This window comes from Coturnix japonica, chromosome 5 (assembly GCF_001577835.2).
Source record: "Coturnix japonica isolate 7356 chromosome 5, Coturnix japonica 2.1, whole genome shotgun sequence".
In the NCBI taxonomy this organism is placed as follows: Eukaryota; Metazoa; Chordata; class Aves; order Galliformes; family Phasianidae; genus Coturnix; species Coturnix japonica.
In genome coordinates, this window is record NC_029520.1 from 47,945,531 (window position 1) to 47,962,179 (window position 16,649).

General features: G+C 42.3%; 1 protein-coding gene across 1 annotated transcript in view; it reads right to left on the reverse strand.

The window, feature by feature from the left end:
- The window catches only part of BRF1 (BRF1 RNA polymerase III transcription initiation factor subunit), a 152,113-nt gene that overhangs the window by 46,908 nt on the left and 88,556 nt on the right, over window positions 1–16,649 (reverse strand). The window contains exons 9-11 of the mRNA XM_015865581.2: window positions 16,525–16,564; window positions 16,343–16,435; window positions 15,469–15,747 (exon numbers count right to left, since the gene is read on the reverse strand). Of these exons, the coding sequence (XP_015721067.1) occupies window positions 15,469–15,747; window positions 16,343–16,435; window positions 16,525–16,564 (412 nt within the window). The remainder of the gene's footprint in view (window positions 1–15,468; window positions 15,748–16,342; window positions 16,436–16,524; window positions 16,565–16,649) is intronic.

Here is a 16,649-nt window from a genome sequence, read left to right on the forward strand (position 1 = left end):
GAGCCAGAAGTGGGGCGGCCGGGTCCTTCCTCACTGCATTTCTCATTGCAGGCAGAGGAAGAGGAGCTCCCAGAGCTTTCAGTCAAGGTCCCGGTCAGCCACATCCATGTAACTTACTGTTGCCAGTCAGCCAGCCATCCCCCTGTGTATTTCAAAGTAAAAAAAACAAAAAAGCCCTTTCTTTGCAGCCTCTTAACATCTTTGCCAGCGGACTCTAAGAGACACGAGAGCTACAAACAGACATTCGGGATTAGGTTTGTAAACCTGCAGGATTATTTACTGTTCTTGTCATTACTAAATGCATACTAAGCCCTCTTTTAGCACTGTCTCCCCCTCACTCTACCTCTGTGTATCCAGTTAAATATATACATAGCACGCTACTACGGGGATTTGTTAGAGAAGAATAATTCCTGCTGATATACTTTAAAAACCCGCATTTTTGACGACAGACATTTGAAGAATGTGTTTTTCAGTTCCTCGCACAGGAGGCAGAGCTATTTATTGCGCTGCCCAGATAAGAGGATTTCCTTACAGACAGCAATGAAGGCTGAATGCTTCCCAGGAAATCCTCTGAAGCTCATGTAATAGCAGGAGCTCGGCCCTCCTGTCCCACACTGCACACACATCCCTTGCCACGCCATTGCACAGCAGTGCCAAAGCTGAGACTGCAACAGAGAGCCCCAATGCAAAGCATGCTGCAAATGAAAACCGGAATATAAGGACATAGTAAAATTAATTGCTCTTGGTGGCAAAATACGTGTCACAAAAAAAATGTATGGCTTGTCTTTTCATGGTTAGGTAAAAACGAGGGCTTTCTTTTATTGTACCTGAGGCCACCTTGAAAATTACAGCCTACTCCTTCACAGTGCCAATTCCACGTCGCAATTTCGGTCTAAAGGACTACAGAGCACACGAGGCCATGCATACAGTATAAAGATAAATGAAGTCTGTCACATTATTATTTCCTTCTGCCAAGGCAAGGTTAAGGGGTCCTCTCCAGCCGAAGCCAAGTTTCCAGCCTGCCTGCTTCTGAAGAGAAAGCAAACACGGCACGTAGGGAGCAGCCAGGGCCCTTCTTCCCAGCAGTGCTCCCTCCAGCCGACAGGAGACGGGTGGACGCGGCACAGGCTGGCGCCAGGATGCCCAGCAGCACAGGGATGGGGCTGGCACGGTCAGAGCCTGGCATGGGGATGGGAAGGAGTAAAGACAAAGCCCAACATGGGGTAGATGAAAGGCAAAGAGAGAAAGGGCCTGAGCTAATAAAAGCAAAGAAATGCCATGTATCTGCTACACACTGTGCTATTGTAAGTATGAGGTAACAGCGTGCAACAGCAACATGCAAGCCTTATTACTGTTTGCAAGGTAAGCCCTCCAAAAAATGGGAATGTACAGGCTGGTAGTTCTGCCTCTGCTCTTAAATGGGATCTCATCACTGAGCAAGCAGGAATACAACCTGGGATCAGCCTGGCTGGTTTGCAGTCACTGCATCAGGCTCATCTGCCTCTCTGTGTGCAGAAGGTTTTCACAGAATCATTAACTGGAGAAGGTCTCTAAGATCACCCAGTCCAACCACAACCACTCCCATCACAACCAGTGACCACGTCCCTCAGTGCCACATCTCCAATGCTCTTGAACGCCTCCAAGGACACTGACTGCATCACTCCCTGGGCAGCTGTGACATTGCATCACCACTCCTTCCACTAAGAAAAACCTACTACTTTTCAGCAGTATCTCCATGCTGAGAAAAGAATCACTGTTGTTTCACCTCACAGTGGATGGAGGTTCTAACTGATCCGCTCCCATTTTATACCCATTTAAAGGTTATAGCAGTGGTCTAACAGGCATGGAAAGTTGTTAATTTAAACACTTCTTCATCAGAAAAACAGTGAATCCACTCGATGCAGCTCTTCGTTCTTTTTTAAGATCACAGCCGTGCTGTCAGGACCAAGAGCTCAGATGACGGCAGCTCTCAACAACACGCCAAGAGAGATTTCTTGCTGATGAAGCCAACCATCATCACTGACCACCCTGACAAATACTCACTCAGAGGCACATTAATTACTTATCACAACTGGTATTTTTCAGCTCCAAAGCTCCCATGTAAAGTCACAAGGCTTCTCCAGCTTGTGATTTCTGCCTCTAACAACGCCAGCACTGACCACAGTGTGAATGTGGAGGATGCAATGCACATACTCACACCTCAGCTTTGGGCCACACATTCACCTCTACAGTCTAAAAGCTTTTTAAAATGAAGACTATAAAGCCAGAAGCTCTCCCCACTTCTTGCTTTTTTCCATCCGATTTGGGAAAGTCACCAACTCCCTACTACATTTTCTTCCATTGCCTTTTATGCTGTTCTTGGCATCTTTTCTCTCCTCTCCCTTCCCCCCTTTCTTCTTTTTGGTGCCTTCTGGCCTGTATTTTCTGCATTTTTTTTTTAAATCTCTGCAGGGGTATCCAACAGTAACAGTTTATATAAAGGGAAAGGCCTGAGAGAAGAACTGACCAGCATCTCAATCAGCTCCTCTCTTCACACCCGTAAGCGCAAAGTGCTGCTGTATCTCCTGCAGCAGCCTGACTGCCCGGAGAGCAGCCAGCAAAGGGAAACAGGCTGAGATCACAGCCCCTGGTTCACTTTCTCTGTGCTGCCAGACCACTGTGTAAAACAGCAAGAGCACTTTACACAGGAGCCAGCAATAAAGGGAACAGCTGGTTTTGTGTTTAAGTGCTGAGCACCATTTCTGCAACTGCAGCAAGGTGGTAAGCAGCACCCAACCAACACTCAGCCACCGAGCAGTGGGCATGTGTTGTTCTATTGAGAACTAAATCTGCTCCTGCCTCCACACCCCAATTGAAACGAGAGTTTAAAAGCAAACCCTAGAATTCTCCTTGGTTTATTCTTATCTGTAGATTTTTAATTATGAACCAAACTACGTTCTGCTGATCATAAATATGCACAGTTTTCAAGCCAGAAGAAATCAAGAGGGTCTGAACACTATTTGAGAGGCTCCTTTTGATGTACTGGAACTTAAAAGCAAAGCTAACTTATATTCCTGGATATCAGAGTAAATTCAAGGTAGGCTCAGAGGAGAGCCCAATAATTTGGAGCGAATTTCCTTTAGCACAAGTGGATGTTCTTGTACTGATGTTCAGAGCAGGTCTGTGGCACATCAGATGACAAGCTAGTGCCAGTCACCAGAAGCCACTCAGACCACAGAAATGCTTCAGCAGGCAACTATTAGCATTAAGACAACAGCATGATATAGCGTGTTAGATTATATATCTGACTCTTCATTCAGAGAAAAAATAAAATCAATTTGTATTCTGGCCATTTACCACTTTATCCGGGTGAGCTGAATGGTGAGAAGCTGTTAACCAAAAGAAAATTATCAGGTAAGAAATTTCTCATTTTGTTACCCAGCTTCTTCCTTCCTTCATTGCTAATGAGAAATCACAAGCAGGGAATTACAGAGATGGGGAAAGAGAAGGTGAAAGTTTATTATTATTATTATTATTTATTATTATCACAGTAGAAGAACAGGCAAGAGTGGAAGCTTCTCTACAAGAAGTAAAAGCTTTTAAAATGAAGCCAGTGGGGGGGAAGCAGCTCAACTTGAGCCCTGCCTTAGGAACCAACACGGCATTATCGCATCCATTGGGGCAGCCCTACAAAGCACATAGGGATGGAACTCTGCAGCATAAAGAAGGGTGGCTGCAGCTGGCAATGGAGCAGGGCAGGTTCACATGGTCATCTCACCCAGCAACCCACATGTGCTTCACCAGGCTCCTCAGTATGGCGTGCTCTGGTTCTCTCTGCCTCTCTGTACACTTTCTGGGGACTTGAGTGAGCATCTTCCCAGACGTATGGTAGACAGCAATGGAGAACTGTAACATTATGCCTGCAGGAGCTCTGAGGCCCCAGTGCATTGGCATTTGATTAGACTGAACTGAGCACAGTGTAATTAGCATGTGCACTCCATATGCTTGAAGTACATCATTAGAGCATTGGAATGCCCTCCAATACCACAACTTTCCAAAAGAAGAAAGTTTGTGGAGAAGTTCCTAGAGAATAATTTGTCTTATTCTCCAGGAATTGGGGAAAAATGTCCTCCCGTTCACAGAAGGTTTCTGGAGAAATAACCTTTCCCTGACAAAGCCCAGCAGCATGATTCACCTCTGAATAATGAAGCCAGTTTCAAAGTCGGCCTTTCAAGCTAATGGCTATCAGAAAGGCCAGCCATATGCTTGTACAACCTGTCACTCTGATTGATCTCAACATCTGACTGTTGTATATAAAGTTTATACAGTAGCATGACTATATTTCATGTGTCGCTTTAGCTAGGATACGTATTGCTGATTTTACAGATTTTCAGCAAGCTGCTGGTTTTCTCTGGGGAGTAGGCACAAGAAAGACACAGCTTAAATGTGGATCAGACACAGCACGAAGCAATGAGCTCCGATGATTTTCCCGAGTCTCAAAAATCAGGTAGACTGGTAACAGATTTGAAAGAGAGCACTGGAAATGATAAGGTCCCATACCCCATTAAATGTAATTTATTTAAATATATCAGATCTTTACTTAACATGGTATTGCGGAGGCAGGAAGAAAGTCACAAATCATGGCTGTCTTACATATACTAAGAGGATTCATGGCTCTTTCCATCATGCATCCATTTTATTTTACAACATATGGCATCGTATCAAAGTCGTTCTTCTTTAATTTACTGAATAACGATGCTTTCCCATGAGGCTTAATCTAAGTTCACCATAACATACTGTATTATGGCAACAATTCTCAGAAACATGACTACGTGTCTGCAGCCCATTTGGAGAGAGGGATGTGCATTTCATGTACCAATCCTTTTAAACACATTCAGCATTAAACGCAATATTGATTTCTTTGAAATCGTTAAAGCTCACTTTACAGAATTAGAGAATTGCAGAATGGCTGAGGTTGGAAGAGACCTCTGGACATCTCCTCTGCCCAAGTTGTGTCACCTACAGCACACTGGGATTTCTGGGAGGCAGGTTTTGAATACCCCCAGGGAAGGAGACTCCATAACCTCTCTGGGCAGCCTGTTCCAGTGCTCTGATGCCCTCACAGTAAAGGAGTTTTCCCTCATGTGGGACTTCTTGTGTTCCAGTTAGTGCACGCTGCCTCTCATCCTATTGCTGAGCCTCACTTAGACAAACCTGGACGCATCCTCTCGACAGTCTCTCATAAATGAGATGTGTACATTGATCAGATTCCCTCCCAGCCTTCTCCAAGACAAACAGGCCCAGCTCCCTCTGCTGAATGCAACCCACTTGGCTACAAGGGCAAACTGCCGGCTTATGGCTCACTTGCACACCTGGACCTCAAGTCGTTCTCTTCAGAGCTTTAACTAAAAGCTACCTTCAGAAAATCATATCTGGATAACTTTTGCTCTAGCATTTCACTACAAAATGAAACTAAAGCCATAAGATCCTAATTTCAAACTTAGACCTACTTCCTTTAGATAAAAATATAAAAATACATCCTTCAGATAAGACTAGGATGGACTGTTCTCTACATTAGCTTTAACTAGGCAAACTCTTTCCAAGGAGGTTTAAGCATCATTAACCATGCAGTGAAATAAGCCCAGGAAATGGGTTTCCCTCAGAGAGATGAGGGAAGAACAAGCAAACTGCGTGGACACAAGCTCTGTCTCCTGCAAGGATAAGATTTTGAATCCTACTGACTAGATAAAGCAGAGAACACTAAAGACCAAACAAAAAAAATCTCCCATGCAATTTCCTTCACATCATAAAAATAAACATAAAAATCCTCAAATGCTGAAATAAAGCCTAACAGGGAAACATCACCATCAACGACTGCCAACTGAAATGAATGATCTGCACTGAAAGCATTTGCTGATGTAGCAAGAAGCTGCCACAAAGACTTTCAATGCTGTGGCAGCAAACCAGTCTGCGGATCAACTCCTCACCTCCTGCCCAGGAAAAGCCTGAAAACAAGAAGAGCAGGACATGTCAGAGGCTGTGAAGGCAGGATCTGGGCATCTGTATTCACACACGTTTAATTCTCAAGGTGTTCCTCAGGCATTATTTAGGGATGGTTTCATCCCTGCAGTGATACCGCAATCAAGCTGCTTGGCAGGATGGCTGTGCATCTACAGAGCACAAAATATTACAGACTATGTTCCCATTCTGCCCAAAAGAAGAGGATAGATTTGAACAACATCAAGTCATCCAAGACACAGCCTTAATTACACTGTAACACAGGAAAAAAAAAAGAAAGGAAACAAGAACAACAATTTGAAGCTTTTGTGCTTCTTTTAGCCATCGTATTTTTCTCTGCTCTGTAGTAAAATTACAAGTAGAAAACTCTGGACACAACAAGGAGAAAGAGGAAGCTTGCCAAGACCAGGGGGAGCCAACAATTAATACAGTTGTATTTCATTCAAAGGAGTAACTGCATGATACCGTAGGGTTCCATCCCAGTGACTGAAAAACTGGTTCAGCAAAGAAAAAAATAAATATTTGTTTATTTATTTCTAAATCACCAGCACTGCAAACTCATTCTGGTATTTGAAAGTCAATGTGAGCTCTCTCTAGTTATGCATCCCTATTACCATAGACATTCCACAATTGGAAATTACTTCTCGTAATGCATACGCCAGAAAGAAAAGAGCTGTATTGCATCTGCAGAACCAAAAGCAGTAAAACATAATAAACATTTATCTTTGTCATTGGCTCTGCAAAACCGATCTGTTCAGCAAGGAGGTGCCATTTTATAGAGTTGCTTTATAGCTACATAATTATTGATGCACCAGCCAAGCGCTCTCTCAAGGAAAGACTGTTCTTAAAAATGAGCTTGTTAAAAGTTTAGGCGTAAACCTTCGGATAAGAAACAGCCGCTAGATTTCATTTGATATCAACTTTTAGAGGGGAAAGAAAAGTAGGGAGATGATTTAAGAAGAAAAAAAGAGAAGTGCCATGTTTGAGGCAGGCATGAAATTGAAACAGACAAGACGCTTTAATGTGACAGAAAGAAAGAATTGGGGACATCTGTACCGAGAGTACGTTGTAAGTAGCCGGAGGAATTATCAATCTAGTGATGTGCCAGCTCTCTGCATTTCAATTGCTTCACAGGCCGTACCATAAAAATTGTTTGCAATGAAAGCAGTATGAAGAATTCCTAGGTTTTATTGCTCCCAGTGATATTCTACCCAGTTTGTGTACATGGTTTGTATCCTTTCAAGTTCAGCACCGCTTCGTATTAGTACCTCTTTAAATTGCTTGCCCACAAATACTGTTCCATGACCAAAATGCCTCAATATTAAATGTTCTGTTTCATTCAGAATACCTTCAGAATCAAGTTTTCAAAGGCAAGAAGGTTTCGTGCAAACTTTCTGAAAGTCTACATAAGGCAACAAACTTTAAATTTAAAAGAAGGCTTTCTCAGGAGAGAATTCAATATACCCTTTTGCATCCCTTCCCCACCTTGTTAAACCAAACTTCCTCATCGCTCGCACATCTCTTAAGGGCTTCAAGTATGAATCCTATTCCCTGCACTATGAATATAAAACAATCTTGGGTAACAGAGCATTTGAGAACATTGTTCCCAGTCACTGGAGGGCTCAAAATCCTTCCACGCAGCCTCACATTCCATCTTACAGGGGTAACTGAGCATCTGGTGGAAACTAGAACAGCTTCAGCAGGTCTACAAGAGCCCCAGCAACAAAGCTCCCTGCAAGGTGACCATGCACCAACACTGGCCATGTGGGAGAACTGGACAAGCTGGCTTCTGCTTTTGACTTTGGTCTTGGGTTTCATCTTTGGTCTTGGTGAAGAACTGAATGCTACAGAGCTGTGAGATGCTGCTAAGACATGGAAAGCAGTGCTTGTTTCTATAAAGCACCACTGGTGACACGATGCATTGTTGATAAGGACATTACTGCATCTCAGTACGCTGGTTTCTACAGAAGTCTGTAGAAAAACACACATTTTCTACCTTAAACAGAAAACCAGTTAGGAACGTGACTTCCAAAATCAGCTATTTGTTTTGTTCCTATAGAACTGTTAACGATCTGGTCACAGAGAACTGTTCTCCTTCCTCACCATCTGTGAGCACATGGTGGTTTCACCACCATAACTGAATCAAACACAGAATTTAGGTAGTGAATTGCTTGAAAACAGTAAAACCTTTCACCCCCTGTACAGACATTTACTTTTGGCTTATGTCTTCACATCTATCTCAAGAGAAATCGCTTCTTGCACTGAATTTCTTTCCTGGTATTACTTTGGAGTATTATTTACACTCCCCCATTTCATATTCTTTCCCTTAATTCCAGCATCCCTTTGTAAACTGTCTTTCATCACAGAAAACAACTTTTATAATCTGTGTAAACAGACATCTTGATTTGGAAGATGAGCCTTATCTTCAATCTGCTGACTTCAAGTACTTTCTACTACAGCAAAACTTAGCTGTAAAAAAACACATTGAAATTGCCCCCAGAATTCACAAGCAACTCTCTCTACTCACCTGGCTGGTCCACCACAGTCCACACGACCCTCAACAAAACATCACCATTTTTGCTACTAATAACTAAGCCATAGTGGGTCTCATCTGTCAGTTTCTATTGCTTTGCACCGCTGTAATTAATGAACACTGAAGATTCTAAAAGCAATTTTTTCAGCCCTACTGAATGCATTCTGGTGAGCACATAGAAAAAAAGAATCAAACTGAAAAGCTGAGGACTACAGTAGCTTCATGATGACAGGTCACTCTGATTCCAGGTCAAAGCATCATCTATTTTCGGCTGCTTTGATTATAATTGCTGATGGAATAACAAACAAACAGCAATTATCTCATTTTCACACAAGAAAAAAGATCTAATAAACGCACCCACCCTAAAGTAACACTGGAAAACAAATTCAAATGCAAAGAGGAGTAATAAAATTTGGTTTCCAAAATTATTTTTAATTGCCAACACTGACAACATTAATGTTACTCCTCTATTGGATAACAAATCCATTTTAGTCAACGAAAGCTTTTAGCAAACCAAACATATCTAACTGCTATCATACAAGGCCAAGTTCGTGACAGTCTCCACCAACAGTCTGTACTGTCATATCTGAAAATCCCTGATTACAAAGGTCATCTATGCATGTCTGCAGCCGAACCCATAGACACACATGTTTTTCTTGACCACGATGCCAGCCCTGGGATTTCAGACTAACAGATGAAGTACATAGGGGTGTGATGAAGTTAATCCTTAAGAGGATACGGGAATTATTTTTCAAACTAAATTCAAACCTGTCATAGAAAAGCAAAAAAACCCCAAACAGCTACAACAAAATCAACCATCAAACCATACAGAAGTGGCACATCCCTGGAAGACTCTGAGCATTTTTAGTTTGCAGGTATTGCCTTTAACAGCTGAGCCTGAATCATAAGAAAATAAAGCACCAAACAGAGGATTACTTCATCTCTCTCAGAGGATACAAGACAAACATGGGACGCACAGGATCCACTGCAGCACTGCTCATGGATTTATTGTCCATCATACTATACTGAAAGTAGCTAAGCCATGCAAATCTGTCTGCGCTGTATTTCCTCCTTCCAAGGGCATGTTTTGTGGCTTCTTGACCTAGGTTAATAAGTCTTTATTCTCAATAACAACTGGGACCACAAAGCCTCCCTGAACTCAGCCCAGCTCTACACTCTGACACTGCAGATGCCATGATGGATTGCTTAAATAACATTCGTCCTCGCAGTCAGCTTTCAATCCTAACTTGACGTTCTCCGCCTATTCTCCGCACATTTCACTTCCCACAGATCTCTAATGAACAACTTCAGCTTTCACCGAGTTTTTTGGTGGAAGATTTTTCTTCTTCTTTTTTTGGCAGCAGGGCCGTCCGCTTCGGCTGAAAACAGCGCACCGAACCAAACAGCTGTAAGCATTAATAGGCTCACATTTTGGCAGGTGCGGAAATGGAAATATCATTTGATTCTCATGCTGGTGGGGAGCTAATCAGGTTTTTTAGCCAGGTTTCCTGTGTGTGTGTGTGTGTCGTCACCCTCCCACCACCTCCCCCAGCTTTTCTTTAATCCACGGCCAACTAATGTGATCTAAGAGCAGGGTAATGGTCCCAGAGATGGCTGCATTTCTGCAGGCTCCCAGAGACAACAGCCCATGGAAAGATGGGTGCAAACATAAATGCCCTTGAAAGCACTTTCCACACTGTGAAGCAGCACCTTTTCAGACATCAGGGAGTGCTGACAAGGAGAAAACCTTTTAAAGAAGCCCCAGCAGAAAGAAAACACAGACCAGCACCTGTGCAGGTACCAAAGTCAACTGTGAATACAGCTCTCCCTCAGTATCTGGTGAACAACTGGTTCCATAATTAGTTATTTACGGGCAAAGGACCGTTCCTAAAGTCCCAGCCAAGTTTCCCCCCTTCTCCCTGCCTGCACTGTGCTGCTGGACAGAAGTGACACACACTTTCCTGCAAGGAGTGTCTGTACTGATAAACCTCTGGAAAATTCCTAACACGTATATCCATGAATGCTTGAAAAAATACATTCACGTGATTCAGCTTATGCTGTCACTCACATTTATCTCCCCAGCACCTCTAACAAACGCAGGTTTCTCTCCAAAACTCCCTTCTAGATTTGCTTGAAAACCTTTCAGCTAAACTAAATGATTAGTTCTCATCCCTTCACCTTCCTAGTTGCTCACAATACAAATAAGGAATGAATTTACAGCACTCTTAACTTTTAATGAAATGCAAAGATCTCACATGACAAAAAAATGTATATTTTGGAGTAATACATGCACACACAGTACATCACAGTGGGAGTGATATATATAGTCAGGTAAGAAGATCATGTCATCTGTAATTCCCATCAAAGATTTCAGGTACCAAATGCTGCATTTGAAGCAGCTGGTGGTCTCCTATTACCACGCTGGCTGCAGCAAGCACTTCACATCTCATTAACAGCATAATGAAGGCTCCATCAGTGATACGGCCTATCAAGACTGTCAAACACAAGAATATAGACACTAGATTAGAAAGATGAACTAGCATAAAGGTTTTTATTGCCTAATTCTAAGGATTGGTAAAGAGCTAGTCCTGCCATAGAAAATACTCCCTGGTGATCCAATGGCACTCAAGGATGAAGAGCAGACCCTGAGAGGTGCCAGGGGAGGAAGGTGGCACTGAGGAGGTCACCACACTGCTGCTTTCCACAGGCAGAGCTCAAAACCATTGGAGTGAGAGCACCACTAGAGTCAGAGCCAGAAGAAGCCATCAGGATGGGGACACGCATGCTTACACTGATGACCAAGTTGTACTTTGCATATATAACACAATTAGCGCTAAACTCAGCAGCTTTATTCCTCATGTATGTGGTAATTATGACTTAATAGAGCTTCATAATGTTCTCTCTAATTACTGATTATATCTTCTTATATACTTTCATACGTGCATATACACATATATTCTCAAATGGTTGGCACTGATGTGCTCAGAGAATAATCTGAGAAAGAAAGGGAGACCACAGAAGAAGATACGAACGAAGTGGGAGTTAACACTCCTTCATTTGTTGAAGAGGAACACCAAGAAGCAATGCAGGGAATCTTCCAACACACCACAGGCAACCAGGCTGGGACTCCCTGATGGGAGAGAATCAGCCAGCCTCCCAGTCAAACACATTGCTGCCAAGAGCCATTCCTTGACCAGTTTCCACCACAACCAGGACAAAGATGGGAGCAGGAGAAGGCAGCTGGAGAACATCATGGTAGATAACCTACTCCTGCCTACTTTAACATTGTCTTCAGCTGCTTTCCTTATCCTCCTTGAACAAGAAGTTGGAAAGTGCTGGTATATAGGGATACTGACAACCATCCGATCAATGATTGCTGTCTGCATGGGGTCTTTAACACCACAGAAATCAATGGAAACATCTTTGGACCTCAGCCTGTGCGTCAGATTACGCCTGTGGCAGAAAGGGAGGCATAAACACAAGGAGTAATAAACGAGCAAACTATTAATTATGAACAAGCACTAAACCTTTCTCATGTATTCTTTGTGAAATTAGCCCTGAACGCAGTTAGCTGGATGCCTAACCAAGCACAAGATAGTACATGCACAGCGATTTCTTGCTGCAAGAGCCACTTACTTTCATGAGGACGTGCAGAAGCCTGCTACCATTGCCTCACATACAGGATTTGAAACCGTCACCCAAAATGATTGCATGTGAATTTTGATTCAAAACAAAAACAAAATGAGGTCTGAAACACTACCACGATTGCAAACGCAAAGTTATATGAAGTTAGTTGCTAACTCACACCCTGTAGTTTGTCTCCATCTTTATTGTTATCAGCCGTTTTTGGCCAAAATTCAGTTCATGACTTTTGGCTGATGTGGCATAAAGAGGTGAACTGGGTGCATGCATAAGTGACAGTCAGCAAACATCAGGACAGAAACACCAAGGAGAATGATAAACAGAACCCGTGGTGATTAACTGATGGTCTCCTGAAGGGAATGGTGTTCTGTTTGGAGGAACTTCAGATCCAGAAAGAACACCCACATACATCACAGGGAGGGTGCAGCAACTCTGCTACATGGGGAGACCGACAGACTGATCTCCCAGATTCACCTCTGAAACTGTGATCCCACAATAAAGCTCTTTTATCACAAAGAATAAGCAACAGTTTGCAACGACTCTGAGAGATTTCAGCTCAAATGTCTCAGCGAATTATTACGCTTTGTAGGAGAAAAAAAACTATCAAATGCAGTGTTTATTCTAAGCCTCAGTCTCATTAACCCACTACCTTACATGCCCTCTTTGTAATGCAAATTTGCTAAAATACTATGCTTTCCATAAAACATTCATATAGACAGCCTCAGGTTGCTCTAACACCAATTGTAAGTGAAGCCAAAAAAGACAGATTTTCTCTTAATACCTAAGCTCTGCACCTAACTCTTATCTGCCAGTGCAGTTTGTGAGGAACCTTATGCTGTTGCTGCAGCCATTATAGCACAAGGGAGGAAGATTTCCCAAAGCAGCTGATGTAGGCAATTATAAACTGAATTACCACAAGTAAAAGCTAAATAAAAGGACTTTGCAGAAGGTACCTACAGCAGAGCTTTTTCTTGAGGAACAGAGATTATTACAGAGAATTGAAAGGATACCCTGCATTTAGGAGGTTACACATTGCACACAGTGCACCTGCTCGTGGCCACCTGCCCAGCCACACCACGTATCACTATGGAGGATTTCTGTGATTCTTTCCCACATAGAAACACATCTGTCATTCCCAACCACTGCAATATGCCCATCCATCAGCAAGTGCAGCCTCAAGGAGATACAGCACCATCCTGACCAAGATCTCCAGTACAGCCTCACCCCAATGCTCTGCACAGTGGATGATGTCGTTGGGAAGGAGAGGGCCAAGAGAAGAGCAAAGCTCCCATTTTCTTATTTACATGGCTGTAGAGACAGCATAGAATGTCACCTAAGGGGTGCAATGTTGCATTGACTCTCTCTTTTCTCCAACGTACTGAGGCACTGGAACATGAAATACCATAGCAAACTCATATCCAGTCAAGATTCACAATATAAATTGTACTAAACTAAATTCAGACACACAGGATAAATGCGGAAATGTTACCACCTTTGCTTCCTCTCTCCACAGGTACAAGCTACTTTTGCTTCCTGAGACGATCTCTAAATGTGTTATTTCCAATTAAATTTGGAGCGACTGCTTTCATCCTGTTTTTAGCTTTGAAAGCTGTCGCTTCTTTTTTAGACTTCAAGGAAGGCCTGGAAGGTGTCTGATGCTTACAACCACACTAGTTGGCCTGAGAGAAGATACTACCACTGTATACAATCCTTTTGAACGTTCCTTCCATTTGGCACATCCCCCACTTTTTGGGGGGAAAAATAGTAATAAAAAAAAGCAGAACATGGAGCAGCCATAGCAGGAGTGGCCCCACATCCTCCTGTCCAAAGCCCAGCCCAGAGGAACACACCTGGCTGTACCAGCATAGCTTCATCTCTCAGTCCTCAGTCCAGACATTAAAATGGTCAATAGCAGTGCCAGCTGAGAAACGCCCATCACTGGAACTCATTTTTACAGGTCACTGGCCAGCTAGACAACAACAGCTTCTAGCCATTACTGACCTCTCTTCAACACGAACTGCTGATTTCCCAGAGAAAGACAAGCCAGGAGCCATCCATTTTCTTAATCGTAATTAAAGCAAACACAAAACCACTCAACTGTCTCTATATGCCTTAGTTCATATGAAATATAAACATGCAATCATCCTGCTATGTTTCTGAGAACAATGACATAATGAGAATGTGAATGCATTCAGTTCATCTACAGAGGCAGGGAATACCCTATTAGAAGTAGGTGCTGTTGAACAGAAATTAGCATCGGGACAATTTGGGTAACAAAATGTTTTGGTGGACCAGCCCCCAAGCTGACAGAAGAGATTCAGGCAGGTGTGTCTTCCGATGGAAAACTAACTGTGATAATGAATAAAATGCTCTTTAGATACATCTGCTTCCCAGTGACATTAAGATGCAGAAGAAATTTTAACAGCGCCATCTTCAAAATGCTCAAGCACACAAAAAAGAAAGCAAACAAACCTGCCCGAATGACCAGCTGTTTGCAAAACTGCCTGCTTTATGGCTCTGCCAAAACTGGATTCTTTCATCACTCCTGGTCTTACTTTTCTGCACAGAGCTATTGGGTGCCTTTTTAGAGATCAAGCAGACACCAAAACAGACAATGAAGTCTGTAGTTCTTCTCATCCAGTCAGGTGCCCAGAACTGGAGCATCGGCTCCTTAATTCCCAGTGCACTACATGATGTTATGATGTGGAATACCAATAACCAAAAATCATAAAACCGTGACACCCGTATCAATGAAAACACACACGACCAGTTAATTCCCTTCCAAACGTTTTCAATATGTCATCTGCAAATGACTGAATATTCTTAGAGGCAGACTGCACCACATCTGACTCCAGTAAAAAGTGGACGACAATTTAGATGAAAGCCTGCCTTCATCTAAAATTCTTGTACTTGGGTATTAATTTCCAGTCATCCTTACAGAAATCTGCTTCCTCCAATTTCCTAATTAGACTGCACGTCTTGAAATATGCCCATCAACTACCACATGATTGCAGATCTACTTGACTAAGAAATACACATTCTCAGGCTGCAGAAAATAATCAGGCACTCCAGATTTTCCTGAAGCTTCGTGAGGAGCAGATGTCAGTGACCAATATCAATGACTTAGACCACTGGTCTCAAACAGTCTCACAGCTCCTGTCAATCAGTGTTACAGCGACTCATGGAATTGCTGTTAAAGTAACCATTAAGAAGCCTAGAAATTACACAACCTACATCTGGCTGCATGCATCCAACATATCCACTCACAGGTTTTCTTGAATTGATGTTTTACTCACCAGGTTCTCGGTCCTTAGAGGAAATACACTCTTTTATAGACTCTGTTATGCCCAGGCTTGCTGCAGTGGGAAGTGGACCAAGTAAGGATTCCAGAGCAGGTGGTCTTACAGGAGCTTCATTTCCATTTTTGCATTCTCCATCTTCACCTGGTTTTAACCTGTCTTTCTCAAGAAGTTCATTACAAAAGTCTTTGTTTAAGTGATTAGCGGCTGCTTCCAGTTCTTCATCTTCTGCCTCATCCTCTCCAAATATGCTTAATGTATTATCTTCTATAGAATCTGTAAAGGAAAAAAAAACAACAACAACAAAAACCCAACAAATCACTGCATGCCATCTGTTACATAAACGAAGTAAACAGAGTAAATAGAGTAAATGCTCCCTCAAAGTGAAAATAAATAATAATAAATCTGTAGAGAAATTCTATAGAAAACATACACACTATTTCAGTACAATGTATGAATGTGGGGAGTTTCCAGATGCTCTTCAAATTCACCGCCCTGGCTATTAAAGTGTATTTTTGTGAATAGAGTCATTGTTTAAAATAGAAGCGTTGTGTTATCAAATTATGGCAGGTAAAAGCGTTTTTCTAAAGAAGCCAACTGCTTGTTGGCCAATGAATGGCCAATTCAATCTGCACAGAGAGCCACCATAGCAATTTGTCAAGCAGGGCGTTCACTGACAGAAAGGTCTACGTCGATCTTGAAAAGTTGAGTTGAAAAGTAGAGAGAGAACCCCAATAAGATAAACAGAGATTCTTTACTCCAGAAGCATTTACATGAGCGCATTTATCACAATCAAGTTCACACACTTAATACTGTCTGCAGGATACGAACCTATTATTATTTAAGTAGTCACAAGATTTTATAGACTTACCGCTTTTAGATAAATTTGCAAATACGCCTTTTGCTTTTGGTCTGCTATTTTCTAATTCAATCTCTATTTCATCTTGATAGCTTGATATTTCACCTGCGGTGATGAAATAAAAATAAAGCTCAGCAATCATCAATGCAATTTTGAAGAAATGAGGGATCTGTTACACTAAACACAACTTATACCTTCAAAATCTTCCAGCTTCTTTGATAACGCCTTCTCAAGCTGAAATAAAAACAAACAGAAAAAGAACAACCATGAAATTACTACAGAAACATCTCCGTACTATTTCTGAACTGTGTAGACAGAC